This window comes from Thermothelomyces heterothallicus (genome assembly GCF_042370625.1).
Source record: "Thermothelomyces heterothallicus CBS 202.75 unplaced genomic scaffold P884_scaffold_21, whole genome shotgun sequence".
Taxonomy (NCBI): domain Eukaryota; kingdom Fungi; phylum Ascomycota; class Sordariomycetes; order Sordariales; family Chaetomiaceae; genus Thermothelomyces; species Thermothelomyces heterothallicus.
Window position 1 is genome coordinate 328,464 of NW_027192582.1, and position 16,400 is coordinate 344,863.

Consider the following 16,400-nt stretch of genomic DNA (forward strand, 5'->3'; position numbering starts at 1 on the left):
AAGAGCGTTTTGGCCTGTGTATAGCCCTGTGGTTGGAATATCCTTGCAACAAGGAGGTGGCTTTTGAGAGGTCAGGATGATATTGAGGCAAGCTGAGCATGAGGGAGAATATGTTCGTGGAGGATGGGAGGACGGCAGTCTTATACTTTGACCGGGCAGGCACGCAGCGACTGATGATTTTGCAGTGTGCGTGAAACCAGCACGCGCAGAAACCTTTGGGAGACGCAAGCCTAAAGGCGTCGTACGCGTTGTTCGCCTTGCTTCCGGGCTGATATGCAATCTTTGGACACCGGAGTGGCGGTGGTGCTGGCCCTTGGGAGGCCCTGGAAGCACATCGATTACGACAGTGCCTCAGCGTGCTTCAAATCATGCATGCGAGTCGACCTGCGCAGAAGTTTGCACTTGATTCAGGAGACAATTCTCGCAAGACACGAGCGTAGGACTCCAGTCCAAAACGCTCAACTGATAGCGCAGAATTGCCGGGGCGTGCAGGCTGCTTTTCGACCGCAGAGTGGAACATAGATAGAATGAGAGATAGAATGAGAGCGTTAAGGCGCTACATTCCCAATTCAATTCGTACCGCATCGGTGTGTCTCATACGCGCAAGCGCATGCAGTCCTCGGAGGTGGAGGTTCGTATATTGTGTGTCGACCAGCGCGTATGAGTGCTGTAGGCCAAATGTCGGGCACCTAGCTGGAACTCAAAGGAGGCATGGAACATCGACTGCGCCGTCGACCTCATGACGGATTACCTGCGGGAGGCTTGTAGATGGGCGGGTTCTTGTCCCCGTCAAATACCTTCCCGCTGCCATCATAGGGCGTCTTGGTGATCTTTGTCCTCGACAACGCTTTCTCGATCGATGGCAAGATCCCAAGCCCGCTGGCGCCGACGAGTTTCGTGTTCGGGAACGGAAGGGGCAGTCGTGCGGAAGTATCGTTGTTCAGCAGGCCGGGGTACGAGACCGAGTTGTCGACGGTGGCGGCATTCTCCGGTTCCTTGTTTGCGGTGTACCTGAGCTGATCCGCGACGAACTTGAAGACATTCGCCCCGACATCATACCGGCCCAGGGTGTGCAAGCGCCAGTTCAGCTCAAGGGTGGAGAGCATGCTGTAATGGGTGTAGAAGGTGTCGTCTTCGGTGCCCTTGAGGGCCGGCGGGATGGCGTTGCCCAGGAGCAGGGTGACGATGTGGTTGGGTTCCTCGTACGTCTCGGACTCGTCGTAGGTAAGAGCGATCAGAGTGCGCTCGTCAAATGCCTTAGCGGCCAGCAGCGGCTGCAGGAACTTGTGCGACCACTTGGTGGCGTAGTCGAGCGTCGTGTTGTGGCCGTCGTTCATCATGTTGGGGCTCATGAAGACGTACTCGGGCACCTTCTTGGCAGCGAAGGCCCGCTGGAAGGCATCGAACGAGTCGATCTTCAGCAGCCGCTCGCCGTAGTTGGTGATACTGTCGAACGACACAAAGGGACTGGTGGGAGGTTCAGTTAGCCGGTCGTCTTCCAAGCACTCGAGGGGCCGGCCCAGTTCCACCCTACTTGTGCTTCCTGACATAGTCCCATCCGTCGGTGCCGGTTGACCCGTCGCTGGCGTTGCCCATGTAGCCCGGGCTGGGTATGTCCTCAAAGTAGCCGGCCCACGTCACGCCTTTTTCTTCGAGCAGGTCGACGATAGTGGCAACATCTTCGGGCAGGCGCACCCAGTCGTCATGGTTGAGGCCGAAGTAGTCGCCCGCGATGGCGGCAAGGTAATTGGGCTGGCTAGGGTGTGTATGGGCGAAGTACCTGGTCAGGAGGATGCCGTGCCTCTTTAGATCGACAACGCTGCTGTCGACGACAACCTTGGCAAAGTCCTGGACAGTGCGTGGTTCGTCAGCGGTGGAGAACTTGCAAGCGAGGGCCCAAATCTCGGAAGGATTGTCATCAACGGTCAAGCGCACCTGATTCTCGAGCCAGATGGTAATGAAGCGGTCAAACGCTTTCCCCCGGCGGACGGGAGCCGAGAGCGCAACTCCAACCCAAAGCCATGCCAAAAGGTTGACGAAGAATCGCTTCATGGTGTTTGCGACTCACGGCATCTCGTCTGATGCCGGACGGGATGGGGAGCGAGAAACGTTCTGCTGCCAAGCCTCAGACACGCAGGGCATGCCGTTCTGTAACACAGCGGTAGCGGTGTATATAGGTGACCTGACCAAACCCCTTGTACTTGAGCTGACCAAACCCCCTGTTAAGCGAGCTCGCTTAAGCTGACCTGACCAGACTAAAACTTCAAATTTTTTAGACTGGTCAGGTCAACTTTATCCCTCCCCACAATTCTAAAAGAATATAATTAAACACTTTATAATAAATTCTAAATCGATTTAATAAAATTATAAAGATTAATTATTAGATTTTATTACTTTTAAAATTAATATATTTAAAGAGCCTTTTAAAACTAATTTAAAACTAGTTTAGAATCGATTTAGAATTACTTTAGAACTAAATTAAATTTAATTTAGAAAGTATTTAAAATTAGTTCTAAAATAAAGCTTTAAAAACTTAGTAAATTATATATTAGGTAAGATTATATAACTTATAATAAAATTAATTTAGAATTAATTTAGAATTAATTCTCTATTTTTTAGGATATTGGTCAGGTCAGCTTAAGCGAGCTTGCTTAAGCTCGCTTAACAGGGGGTTTGGTCAGCTCAAGTACAAGGGGTTTGGTCAGGTCACCTAAGAACTGGCGGTAGCGTGGCTCTGCGTTGCCCAATTAGTTACGCACAGGGGCGACTAGGGGCGGGCGCAATCACAGCGATTCTCGGAAGAAGCCGAGGGGAGAGTATCTTATCTTGGAAAGAGCATAAACAACAGAAAGAAAGTTGAACTGAGCCGAATCCCCATCTGCTTGCAGCCTGCAAAGCGGAATGCTGAGTTGACCTTGGAGAGACTCCCCTCATTTGCGTATTCGCACGGCTTTTTCTAAACTTCCCAAAGGTTGTTCTAATAGTGTGGAGTAACTATGTGCAGTAACTATGCATTTGCAGTTGGTGCCCCCGAGGCTCTTGAAGGTCAGGGTTAGGATGTTCAACCGTGCGTGCTGCATCTCTGGCGCAACTGGTTGCACTTTGATTCCCAAATCGTGCAGCGCCGAAAGCAGAACGAATCAACCATGCATCCTGTTTAGAAAAGATATCCGCTCGATCTCAGATTTGTGAGTTTACAGAAGACACGAGAAGAGAGCATTTAACGTTATTATTCTACGGATTACAGTCCAGAGTTTTGCTCGGCGATCTCGGCTTTAACTGTCGACACCCTGTCGACATGCCTTGCCATCTCCCAAGGATGTTCGGCAATTTCTCGGAGCTCCGAAACCGCCATGACAAAGAAAAACTAGTCGGTCGCATATCCCCAGCCAAAGAAGGTCACAGTCAATCCTCGAATTTCAGATGAGCCGAGAAATTGGGCTGAGAGTGTTCTTCTGACTAATTTCTGTCATCGCCGTGTAGCATTTGATGGTATTTGATGGCAAGGGGCTGCTGTCGCCGAGATCGTCGATGCTTGTTTGATGGCGCAGGGTGATGGAGCATCGACGGCAGATTATCAGATCGATTGATAAACGCTCGGCATCCGACTCGACCGCGCCTGGATTTGCCGGAACCGAAAATCGTCTCCCCCAAGACCGCTGTCACTTGCCGTGACCGGTGGCGTGCTTGTGTTAGACCCGACGCCTGGGCCCGATAGCTCCGCTGAGACGATGTCGGAGCCGAGCGATCGCAGCGAGAGCCCCGCCGTCACCGAGTCGCACCCCGACACCACCACCACCACCACCCACGAGGAGGCCCATCACAACGACAAGGATGATCGCCCGCCCCCGCGCAAGCGCCAGCGCGTGAGGCTGTCTTGCCTCGAGTGCCGCCGCCGGAAGCTGTCGTGCGACCGCGAGTTCCCCTGCTCGCGCTGTATCCAGTCCGGCACTCCGGAGCGGTGTGAGTATGAGACCCGGCCCGGCTTAGCGCCTCCGAACAAGCTCGGCCTGCCGCCGACCGCCCTGGCCGGTCTCGATGCCCGCCTGTCTCTGCCGAGCACCGGGGGGGAGTCCCCCTACTTCCGCAAGGACGGCCGCGAGTCGGACCGCATCCGCCGGCTGGAGCTCGAGGTCGCCCAGCTCAAGAGCCTCCTGGTCAAGCAGGTCTCGCTCGACGGTAGCACCGTCCAGGAGCGCTCCCCCCCGGACCTCCCCAAGTCGGATGCAGAGCAGGAGGCCGAGGCCGATGTGCCGCCCTTCCTACAGACCCAGGTGACGACTGCCGACAAGGAGGAGCTCCGGTTTTTCAGGGGCAAGGAGTTCAAGACGCGCTATTTCGGCCCGCATAGTGCCTATCTAGCCTTCCAAGAAGTATGCCGTTTTCCGTTTCCGTATGCGTAGTCTCTGGATGCCTTTTTTATTTTTATTTTTATTTTTATCCTTTTTTTTTCGTTTCGCTCTATTTTTTTTTTTTTTTTTTTTTTTTTTTTTTTTTTTTTTTTTTTTGGTTTTTGTTTCGGTCTCGGTTCGGAAGGAGGAGAGAAGCTCTGGCTAACGTTCCCAGCTCACCGGGCTGTGCCCTTTCATGAAAGAGACCTCGGAGGAGTGGTTGCGGCCGTTACACATCCACCGGAACAAGGACCGCCGCAAGGACGCCGAGGAGAGGGAGCGCAAGTTCCGCGCGCCCGACCCGGCCCTCGAGGCCCTGCTCCCTTCCAAGGAGGAGACGGATAATCTGGTGAACATATACCTAAACCAATTCGAGCAAGTTCACCGCATCGTCCACATCCCCAGCTTCCGTAGAGACTATGCAAAGTTCTGGCTCCCCTCCGAGACCCGCAGCGCCGCCTTTACCGCGCTCGTCCTGGCCATCATGGGCATCTCGAGCTGCCTGTCGGCCCAGATGCCGCACAAGTTCGAAAAGATGGTGTCGCACTCGCACGCGAATGCCATCAAGTGGGTCGAGGCCGTCGACGCGTGGCAGGAGCGCCAGAGCCAGAAGCACCGCCGGCTGATCCACTACCAGATCGCCTGCCTCGTCTACCTGGCCAAGCGGGTCAACACGATGAAGAAGAAGCGCTTCTGGAAGAACGCGGGGGCCATGACGCAGGACGCCATCTCGGTAGGCCTGCACCGCGAGCCCAGCCACATGTGCGACAAGATCTCGCCCTTCAACCAGGAGATGCGGCGGCGGATCTGGGCCACCATCCAGAGCTACGACCTGCAGGCCTCGTTCGACCACGGCCTGCCGTCCATCCTCTGCTCGCTCCACTATGACGTTAACCCGCCACGCAACATCGACGACGACGAGTTCGACGAGGACACCAAGGAACTGCCGCCCTCGCGCCCCCCGAACGAGTACACGTTCTCGTCCTACCAGCACATCAGCCGTCAGAGCCTGCCGCTCCGGCTCGAGCTCAGCCGGGTTCTCACGGGCCCCCCGGAGGAGCTCGACTACGACCGGGTGATCCGCTACACCAACGAGATCAACCAGGAGATCGACTCGCTCCCGTCCTGGGACGTGAGCGAGGCGTCATCCCAGGACCCGGTCGTAAAGAAGCCGCTCCTCGCCTACACACTACTGCACATCCAGCTCCGCCAGTACATCATCCCGCTGCACCAGCCCTTTCTCCGGCTGCGCAAGACCAACTCCAAGTACCAGTACTCGGAGATCATCTACTACAACGCGGCGCGCGACATGGTCCTGCTCAATGACCGGCTCGCGCAGCAGGGGATCCGCACGCTCAACTTCCTGCGCGAGGACAGCCTGACGCTGGCCATCAACCTGGCCAGCGTCACCATGCTGCAGCCGCGCGGCAGCACCAACATGATCATGATCAACTCGCAGCACACGCTGCAGCTACTGGAGCGCTGCTTGGCCATGAAGGAGGACCGCATCCTGCGGTGCGGCAACAACGAGCCGTGGGGGTACAGCATGATGTGCGCCACCTTTGGCCTGCTCGAGGCCCACCTGGGTGTCAAGACGCCCGAGGCGGCCAAGGCGGCCAGCGCCGAGCGCTTTGTGCACCTACACTGGAAACTGCTGGCCGGGCAGGATCCGCCGCCGGGGAGTCAGCAGAGCGCTTCCGGGGGTGCTGCCGGTGCCTCGGGTGGATGTTGCGGAGCGGGAGGAGGAGGAGGAGGAGGAGGCAGTGGTGCCAACACTGGCGCTGGTGCTGCTGCTGCTGCTGCTGCTGGCGGTCAAACCGGGGCAGCGGCCGGTGAACAGGGCAGGGCGGTGGCGGGGACGCCATTTTCTAGCACGGGGATGGGAACGTATCCTGCCGGGCCAGGTCCGTCGCCGGCGGACGCGTTTGTGAGGTCGAAGGTAAGTCTCCTCCTCCGGGATGCCGGCCCTCTGCGGAGCGGTGAAAGATGCCAACAAGAGATACAGTCGGTCACTCCGTTCGCGCCGTCGTCCTCCCAGCAAGGGGCTGGGCAGCAGCAGATTGAGGTTCCCGGCACGCCGTGGTGGATGCCCAATACGGCAGACCAGTCTACCATTCCGCAGGTGGGTTTCCCCAGTGCGCCTTTATATCGGTGTCGGCGGACTCGAGCTGATGTGCCCCAGATGTTGCCCTTGAACCCGGACTTCAACTTCGAGACATTGGGATTTAACCTCAACGAGTTGTGGGGCAGCGGCAACTTTGATTGGGACTCTATGATGCCGTGAGGCGTCTGTTCCGTGGCACCAGATTCCAGGGGAGAGAGAGAGGAGAAGACGGAGATTCAAGGCGGATGGATGGCGACAAAAAAAATGGTGTGGATATATATACCCGAGGAAAACAATGAGTGTGATACAGGAGAGAAAAGTCAATGTATAATTATACCCGGCCTCGCTCGAATTCATTTAAATAGTTGCGGCTCAGGAATGAACTTTTCAATCTCTGTTGCCGCGGCCGTTTGGGGCAGTGTATTACTCGGTATGTATGTACAGTACATACATACGCGAAATGCAGTAACTATATTAGCAGAGGTATGCGACTCATGCTTCCACCTTTTTGCATGCCAACGCCTCCTTCCCCGGAGCTTTCTTTCGTGGGAACTTTTGGCGTATTTGGTACCTTCTCCTTACTGGAGAAGTTCTAGTCTGAATTGTTCACCATCGCGGGCGTGCAATCATTGAATCTGCTCTCGTCCCACTCGCCGTCACAAAAAAAAAAAAAAAAAAATAAAATAAAATAAATAAATAAATAAAAATAAATAAATAAAAACGTAAAAAAAAAAAAAACCCCTGTTGCCGTCTTGGCAAGTGGATATCAACAACTTCCCATCACCTGTTCACATGCTCATCAACATACCGACAAGCCGCAAACCTGCTCTATTACCATTACCATTGTCATCAACATCAACAACGGCGCCATCGTAATTTACCATCGGCGTCATCGTCTTCATCATCATCAATCAAGCGGACTTCAAAAAAGAAAAAAAGAAAAAAGAAAAAGAAAAACGAAAATAACGAGTTTGAGAAACCGGGAAGGCTGGACAAGATGACAACAACCTCCTCCTTCTCACGACATGAACAAGAACAACAAGAGGCGATTCCGCCGGCGCAAAAGGCCCGCACCGTCGCGCACATGAACGCCGACCACCGCGCCGACATGCGCTACATCCTGATGCGCTACGGCGCCGACCCGCCCGTCCCGCCGTCGTACTTTTCTCCCGGCAGCACGTGCGGCGCGCACAAGAAGCCGGCTGCGGGTTCCGACGCGGATCGTGACCGGGCCGGGGACGCGGACAGGGACCCGATCATGCTCGACATCGACCTCGACCGCTTCACCGTCCGTCTGCCCGCCGGCGGGTCTGCGGCGGGGAGCGTGCACGCCGTGGCGTTCGACCCGCCGCTGCGGACGTGGGCGGAGCGCCGGGAGCGGCTGGTGGAGATGACGCGGGTGGCGAGGGAAGCGGCGGCGGCGGCGGCGGAGAACGGGGTCGGGGTCGGGGTTGGGGTTACTAGGGTAGTGGTGGTCGACGAGTACATGCCGCCTCGGGTGCCGTACGACCTGGCCATCTTCCTGGCCGTGCTGGCCTACTACGCGTCGCTCGCGCTGGTGCGGGCGGGCATGGTTACGCCGGGCAGCCCGGCGGCGCGATGGCTCGAGGCGGCGCGGTTCCCCGGCGGCGCCGCCGGGTTCCGCTGGCTCGTGGACGCCCTCCTGGTGCCGGTGCTGGGGATCCACCTCGCCGAGACCTGGTGGCTGGAGCGGTCGAGGCTGCGCAAGTTCGGAGTGAGGCGGGGGAGTCGGGCGTGGTGGCTGTGGGTCGGGAGCGTCTTCATCGAGGGGGCCATGGCGTTCAAGAGGTTCGATATTATCGTTGAGAAGTTGAAAAGAAGGGAGGAGGAGGAGGAGGAGGAGGAGGAGAAGAAGAAGAGACGGTGAGAGGGAAAGGGAAAAGAGGAGCGCCCGGGGGGGGGGGGGGGGGGGGGGGGGGTTGGTTTCTAAAGGGGGGGGGGGGAAAAAAGGGAGGGGGGGGGGGGGGGGCGGGGGGGGGGGGGGGGGGGGAGGGGGGGGGGGGGGGGGGGGGGGGGGGGGGAGGGTTGTGTTCGATTCTACAAGATGGGAGAGCGAAGAAAGCAGGGCCCGTGTGATGCGGCTGATATGGGGCGGATGGTTGAGATAGAGAACGCCATATGCAGACCATTCCCTTCGTCTGGTGACGTCCTGAAATCGAGTCTAGGAGACAAACCGGAAGCGCAGCCTGCCTGTTTCGCGAGTCTTGCGGCGGCTGACCTCCCTGAGGACTCTCAGCGCTACGCCCGGGACTCGAGCGCGTGGTCCATAGCACATTCCCTCGGATATCGATCTGGACCCCTTTTCTCTCACCGGCTACGGAGTACCACACAGATTCACAGCCGGGCAGCGAACAACGGGAAACATTACAGTAGCGAGACCCTGCAACTGGCTCGGTCCCGGCCTCTCCCCCTTCCTCCTCCTCTCTGCATCACGAGTAGCAGGTAGAGCATAGAGGAAAAGGAAACCGCCCAGCGTGGCTGCTTACGCTCTGGCTGTAGTTACATGGACGTGAACAACGGAGCAGAAGGAGTGCCATCACACCGAATGGCTGACCCAGGAGGAGGAGAAGGAAAAGAGGGAAGGCAAGGGCATGATACGATGCCTTGCGTCCTGCGCTAGAATACTGTAGTTTCGGGACACATCGCGGGCGGGAAGCGTCAAGTCGCTGCCGAGGAAGGGAAATGCGGTTATACCCAGTGTGGTGCATGCAGTGTGGTGTAGTGTGGTGGAGTGTGGTGTCCGGATTAGTGTGGTCATGGTCATGGTCAGAGTCAGGGTCAGGGTCAGAGTCGGAGTCAGAGACCGTTCCCTCCTCCCTCCTGACTCCGTCGTGCCTTCCTCATGAAACCCCGACAGAGCAGCGGAACATGCAGCCAAGCGGGAACCGACGCTGCAGCCCGGCATCAAACGGGGTTTCACACCCACCCACCCCCTCCCCCGTCCCCTCTTCCCTGCCCGACATGGCATTGAACATGTTACAACGGACACCAAAGAAGTGCAATCGCAGGCTAGTAATCCGTACAATTACATACACTAACACCTCCTGTCTGTGCTGCGGGGTTTAAGTGTATGTATATACGGAGTACAGCACATACCTTCTTCTCTCCACTACTGTCAGCACTCATGGGGAGGAGTTGACTACAACAAAGTAATGGAGTGCGTAACTAACTGCGGGCTCGTCATCCGTGCGGCTCTCACGTTCCAGCCTCTTCGCCCCTGCGCTGTCAGATAGGCGATGTTCTTATCTCTTCTTCTTTCTCTATTGGTATTGTTATATTTTTACTTTTTTTACTTTTCCTTTCCTTTCCTTTCTTTCCTTTCTTTCCTTTTTCCTTCTTTTCTTTCTTTTTTGGGCCTCGTTTCACGGCTGCTGGTGTGAGTTACTTCACCACGCCGTTTCGCTGATTGGATCTATACTCCGTACGGCGCAGCTAGATACATACCATGCGTTGAGGACCCAGTTCATCAGTCGAGTCATCCAGAATACGAGCGCGACTTCTTCTGGCTAAGGTTTTCTCTGTCCCTGTTCAAAAAAAGCAACCTCTTTGTCATAAAACACTCGGCGCACCTAGCTCGCTGCTTCGAATGTGCTGTACTATGTACTTACTCCAGACATACACTACGGATTGACAATGGTTAGTGCCCTATAATAGTATATCCAAGTACTGGATGCACTGCGTGTACTCCGTACTCCGTATGTACTGCACATCGGCGATCTGTTTGTAGCTGTCGACGACCAAACGCTAGCGTCCCCACGCACCATATCTCTCATTCGGGCCTATGTTGCCTATGTTGGTGTAGCGCGGTTTAGCATAGACTAACACGACGTCTTCACTAGTGTACTGTACACTAGCTAGTGTAGTGCGGCATACGGATTACACTACGCTGCACTGCGAATCAGCCCCGTCGTCTTCATGCACGGCCGGCAGTGGACCTGACCGTGAGCGTTTGACCAGGCTGCCGGACAACAGAAACCCTCATCAAGGAGTTGACCGTTGACCGGTTTGGCCTTAGTGAGGGGTAAGTTACAACGGCCTGGACGCCACGAGTCGCGAGCGCAGCACGGCGGCGATCTTCTCGCTTCACCTTGTCCCTGACCGAACGTTACGTCAAATCCAGAACAGCCCTTGACCTGGTCTCCCAAGAGGGCTGCTGACAAAGTCTAATCCCGGATCGGGATAACTGGCAGGAGGCTGAAGAAGCCCAGCTGGCACAGAGTCCCTTTTATGGAGAAACTACTTACATATCGAAATCCAAAAAGTTGCTCCGGATGACCCGGCTGTGAATCCTCGCTCGACCCTCGCAACTCCTGGCGGACTGCGCCAGGCAACCAAGTCGGACCGTCCGCTCCGCCGAGTATATGTCAAAGTACACTATACAGGAACAGGTACAAACACAGGGAGGGAGAGAGAGCCCCCGAGCGTCTGAGGAGTCGAGAGGAGAAGGATACTCACCTACTTCGTATGGGCGGACTACACTCCGCTGCGAAGGAAGAGTCCCCGCGTGTTCCTGGTGGGCACTCCACCAAGGGCCGTCGATTCTCCTCCTCCTCCTCCTCCTCCATCCTCATTTCCTCAGGCTTCCCTTGCCCCCCTAGTTATCGACCTTGTTACTTACGGATTACACTATTCCGTGCTCCGCAGTATATGTGTATGTACATACACTACGCCGTACCTTCAGCTAGTTAGTGTACAGACGTAGTTATTCTCCAACAACCTCCACATCCACCAACAGACCGCCAGGGGGCCAACAAGTTCCCATCCTCAAGTTCCCATCTTCCCCCTCTCCCCCCCTTTGCTCAGACGGCCTTGGCATCCTGCTTGACAGCCCGCCAAGCCGCTAGACGAGCACCGAACGGCCGTTGTTCCATGGCGCGCGAGCATGGGCGTGCAATTTCCAAGCTAAACCGCGAACGTCAGGTGGTGACCTAACTATTGGTCATGGTTCGAGTCTTGGAATTTCGCTGCTGTCATTTTGCTAGCTGAACCCTAACCCCTTCAAGACTAGTTCTGGGATTATCGTCGCCTAGTGTAGCTGTAGAGTTAGCCGCAGCGGTTGCGAATGTAGTTATTGTGCGGACATCGATCCTGGGCTTCTGTCCAGAATGCTTCGCGGCAGGCAGCCAGCCAAAGGCGGCTCCCATGTCCAACAACAGACGCCGCTCATTCCCTTCCCCGAGTGGGCCGAAACGCCGCCGGCCGGGAGAGGAGGTCGGGGCCTCCGGCACGGAAGGCCATTGGTCCCCCCTTGGCCATGACTCTCCAGAAGAAGATGGCCCCAAAGGTAGTTACTCCTTACTCCGTATCTGTTGCCGTTTGAGGTATCCCGTCAGTGAAGAGTGTAGGTATGTACAAAGTTACAACGAGAAGCAGGATTTTTCTGGACCAACTGAAGTGCCTTTGAGATGGAGCTTTTGTGACCTAACCCGGCGCAGATCTTGGGGCGTCTGTTTATTAACTAATAGTGGAGCGTACATAGTACGCTAATGTGTGTGTACTCCACCACAAATCCCGCTCCATTACACATTAGCGCAGCTTCAAGCGCGATGGTGGAACTTCTGGAAGCTAAGGTTGACCAGGGCCGCGAACTTAGCGTCGGCGGAGGGCGACTCTTGGTTGATCCTGCAGCGAAGAACAAGGCGAAGTATCCCCAAGGGATCGGCAAGAGTCCCCAGCCGTCAGCGAATCACAGCGTGGCAGGGGCTGAAGACAACGTATCGGAATCAAAACGGAGCACCGGCTCCCTTTAGGGAACCACGACCAGGATGGTGGGCTAGTGTATAAGGGCGCCCAAACCCGGCCACACAACGACATAGAGTACCCACCCAGGGTAATGCATCGCCAGCTAGTCTATGTACGGCATTGAAAGCGTTCCCTGGTCCGACCGGTGAAGATTGACGAGACAAGGCCGGCAAATGCGGGCTAGGGGGGAGGAAACCCCTGTCTTGGGAGGAAGATCTTGGGGTTGTGTAGTGTACTGTGGTAATGCAGTGGTGTGGACTGCAGGACGGATTACTAGCGATAACCAGCAGCCAAAACAACTGCGTAGCAACAAGCCCGAGAGTGGATGACAGTAGCAATCCTGATAGTTATATGAAACGCGGTCACTTACCACAAACGGTTCTGTTAGCCCGACACGCTCCAGGATGAGCGTTGGAGCCATTACTAGTCAGGCCTTGATGATGAAGATGAAGTAACCCCACATGAGAAGTTGTTAGTTATACTTTCGTTGCGTCTTGCGCAATGGACGCCTCCTGGAATGAACAGTTTTAGCTTGGCAAGATGCATGTCTCAGGTCCGTTAGAATCCAACGGCTTGTAGGGACCAGAAGAGACGGTGTTCTGGTCAGCGTGGTGAGCAGAACAGGCGGAGCATTTCCTCTCTGGCCCAAAGCTCGCCAAACCAAGCCGTTTTTGTCTTCGGAATCGGTCGTCGCCTGCACGTGTCATGGTGTACCTGTGCTTCGTACATACCTAGTGAACGCAGTATCAAGTACGAAGGACGTGCAGCTATTTCCATACTGCAGACCTTGAACTCAACAGTGTCCGGTCGACGGTGGGGTAGCGCCTTGATCAAGCGTTATTGATCACACAAATTCCCGAAGAGCCATCGTGCTCATAATTGCAAGTACTGCATACTGGAGTGGGTATCGTCGCCAGTCTAGGAACTGCGTTGGCGCATCTCGTCTTAGTGTTCATGGCCGAGGCCGGGAGCTTACCCTTTCGGCTGTGCTCTCCCAGGAAAATCCCAAATCCTGAACAAGCTGACTTCTCCCATCTCGGTTGAAATATCAGACTGGTCTCGTCAGAGCTCTCCACAAATGGATAGCGCGCCAGCTACGGACTAGTCAATACGCAGTGCTTCATCTCCGTCCCTGGATTAGCACCAGTGTGGAGAGCGGATGCTCAATCAAACGCAACCAGGGGAAGAGGTTGTTGCCAACACGGATCGTTTGGGCGAATAGTATCCGGGGCAAACATCGAAACTGCCAGTCCGTCTATGGCACTTTGGAGGGGTCTCTTGCCTCTGCGCTCCTCAGGCTGGTCCTCGAATCTTCCGCAATCTTAGATTGTCATGCCAACCGCAGGGGCAAGCTGCGCGTTTTGAGGAGGATCGGAATCTCTGACTCGCTGGCAAAGCCGCGCCCAACCTGGAGCTCCCTCTGAGTTGCTCACGCCGTAGCTGGCTGCTCGTCCAAGAAGGAAGCCTCATCACGGGACCAAGTTCGACATGACGGTGCACAGATAGTCCGTCAGCTTGTGTCTGTTGACGCTGCGCCGAGCCACCCGGCTATGTCACCAGTAGACGACACGGGTTGATGTCTGCGCAAGACGGAAGTTCTTATTTCGTTCTTCTCGAACAAGCCCGGGGTAGGCTACGCTCCGATTCGATTGCTATAATCCCTTGTATCGACATATGTGGTTCAAATAGGCCATGATCGGAGGAGGTTGAGCGAGTGTATAGCCGGGGAAACACCCCCCTGCTCCCGGGAGGTTTGTCGTGCGAAGTGGACTGCTGGAAAACGACGAAAAAGAAAAGGAAATGTAGCAACCGACAACTGATGGTCGCCCGTGGAACCGACAAGACGACGCTCTTGTATGGAGAGCGCACCGTGTTCCACACAATATTAAGCTATAACATCGGGAGGAGAGCCGCGAAGAAGTTTAGCGGAAACACAGCATTTGGCTCTTCAATCTCCGGAACGCCGAGCATACCAGACAGCCGCAGCAAGTACCCGATCTGCGGTGCTGATACTCATTGTGTATTCCCGATATGGCGCCTTTTTGGAATCCACATGCAAGCAGCCGGGTTCGCGATAACTTCATCTCCGAACTTGATTCTCAGGACGTTATGGCAAACCCGCGGTCCGGCCTGAGCTCGAGTGAGCGACAAGTATGAGACAAGAGGCTGTCCTCAGCTGAACGATATTTTGTCGACAGGTTCACTGGAGCTTGAGAACGCCAGTTCGTCTGCCAAAGCATACCATTCAGGGGAGTGGTCCGCTCGAATCGTGCCTTGACACACTCCCCCGGGGTTCATTTGGGCAGTCCCGCTGTCGCATCTGGCTCGTTCAGAAGCATAGGTAGTAACCAGCCACTCAACGTTCTGTGGCTGATCGCGTGCTTGTCTGCCAACCACAATGAGCCCGAAGCCTGACGGCACCGAACTGCTTCAGGGGCTTGGCCGCGGCTCCTCAGGTCTGAGAGCGGATGACTCTGCGTGCCTGGCCCGGGACGCTATGCTCCGGTAGGTTTGGTGGCTCTCGGGCACTGGTATCTATTGGACAGTTTCAGCGACGGTCCATCGGTGAAGCTGCACGATGTAGACAAAACCTGCGAAGCTCACATGTAGCGTAGGTGGATGCAGGGCATACACATGCATCTAGACTGCCGTGACTCTCTCATACCGGAAGAGTCGCTCGCACTGACCATGGGAGCTCTCCCGTCCCGAGAAGGCGATGACAAGCATCATCAGTATGTGTGGGTGGCAGAAATCCCATCCCCTGATGGGCTGGCACTTGACGGGGCGGGCGCAAAGGGCTTGTGCGGTACCTAGCTTTGAACGGATAACCGGTGCTCTTGCTGCACAAAGGCCCGTCTGATCCCCACCCTCCTTGGTTAGTTGGTTTTGTCCTTGACTCTTGCATCTTGAGATCTCCAGGAACTCGATTCTGACAGGAGTAAAACTTTTTGCTCGCCAAAGGGCCGAGTGTTAGCGATAACCTCTTACTTATCGGTAAGATGATGATGGCCCGATATTCCGGGTCGAGACACCGGTACGCATGATGCCGACGATGTGAAACCACCTGTTCGGCAATCGGAAAGGTTTATGCGCCCCTGTGACGGTTACGAGGGCTCCATTCATCGTTGGTTATGACAATGTGTTCCTCGTGAATTCAGGGATTTCTTGCACCGAGCCGATCTGGACGACATCGGGCACCGGTAGTCATAGACATGGGGGTCCGTTGCGGGGGAAAATGCCCAGATTAGCCGCCGCTGAGAATGAAGGGGAGAGAAAAACGGCTCGGCTGCCCAGGTCTGGGAATGCTCACAACCCGGGTTTGGGCAAGTGAGGGGAGGGAAGGAGGTCGAAAGAGGCAGCCGCCCCTCCCTACGCCGCGGTTGCGGTTCGAAGTTGGTATGTACAGGCGTTCGTGTAACGTATGTAATCGGTAATCCGTACGGATACAACCAACCCCTGACCCTGAACCTGCAGGGGGTGCGGCGGTCACTGAGGTCGAATCCACAACTCGGCCGTTCCTGCAGCCTGCGTCGCTCACCGGTCTCCCCTGGCTAATTTTTGACTGGACATTACTCCGTAATTATCGGGTACCAGCCATTCCAAGGTGGCCCCCCCCCCCCCCCCCCCAAAGGCATGTGTGGTCTTTCACAAGTCGTTCCTTCCGCATGGACTTATCAGTACAAACGGAACTCATGATGTGCTTGCTGAGGTAGGAACCGGGAATGCCGCTTTTGGACGAGGAACTGGGCCCAGACCTTCTGTGGGATAATGATCGGTGGTGAAGAAGGCGCTCGGCGCACATGACTGCCAGACATTACACCCCTACAAAACGCAGTACTGTGTAGTGTAACTATGTATGCCCTATGGTATCACTCCCCTGAATTTCGTCAAATTTGCCAGACGTGTACGGATGTGTACACCTCCTCCAGGATAACAAATCCTAGCGCGGTACACGCCCCGCTTTTCTGCAACCTTTTTGCAAGCCACTTACATAATTGTCACACTAGGTAACTCTACTAGTATTTTTATATGGAAAGTACTTCTGAGCAGAATTCCCACCCCAGTAGCCAAAATAGTAGAGACTTTGCGCATATGCCCTCCACCCATAAAGACACGTTTCTATACAATACAGCCAGTTTAAT

At 55.4% G+C, this 16,400-nt stretch overlaps 3 protein-coding genes across 3 annotated transcripts; 2 read left to right on the top strand and 1 right to left on the bottom strand.

Moving 5' to 3' along the window:
• Nucleotides 1-737: 737 nt before the first annotated feature.
• P884DRAFT_206196 (phosphoesterase family-domain-containing protein) lies at nucleotides 738-2,052 on the bottom strand (the record flags this gene model as incomplete). Its single annotated transcript, XM_069438702.1, has 3 exons — nucleotides 738-1,467; nucleotides 1,535-1,848; nucleotides 1,936-2,052. The coding sequence occupies 3 exons, from the start codon at nucleotides 2,050-2,052 to the stop codon at nucleotides 738-740; spliced, it is 1,161 nt and encodes a 386-aa protein (XP_069295504.1).
• A 1,679-nt stretch (nucleotides 2,053-3,731) lies between these two features.
• Nucleotides 3,732-6,675, top strand: P884DRAFT_206583 (uncharacterized protein; the record flags this gene model as incomplete). The annotated part of the gene is made up of 3 exons (XM_069438727.1): nucleotides 3,732-4,373; nucleotides 4,567-6,330; nucleotides 6,397-6,675. The coding sequence occupies 3 exons, from the start codon at nucleotides 3,732-3,734 to the stop codon at nucleotides 6,673-6,675; spliced, it is 2,685 nt and encodes an 894-aa protein (XP_069295505.1).
• Nucleotides 6,676-7,314: 639 nt separating this feature from the next.
• P884DRAFT_228409 (uncharacterized protein) lies at nucleotides 7,315-8,341 on the top strand (the record flags this gene model as incomplete). The annotated part of the gene is made up of 1 exon (XM_069439716.1): nucleotides 7,315-8,341. A coding segment is annotated over exon 1 (849 nt), but the record flags the coding sequence as incomplete, so codon positions are not given.
• Between the last annotated feature and the right edge of the window lie 8,059 nt (nucleotides 8,342-16,400).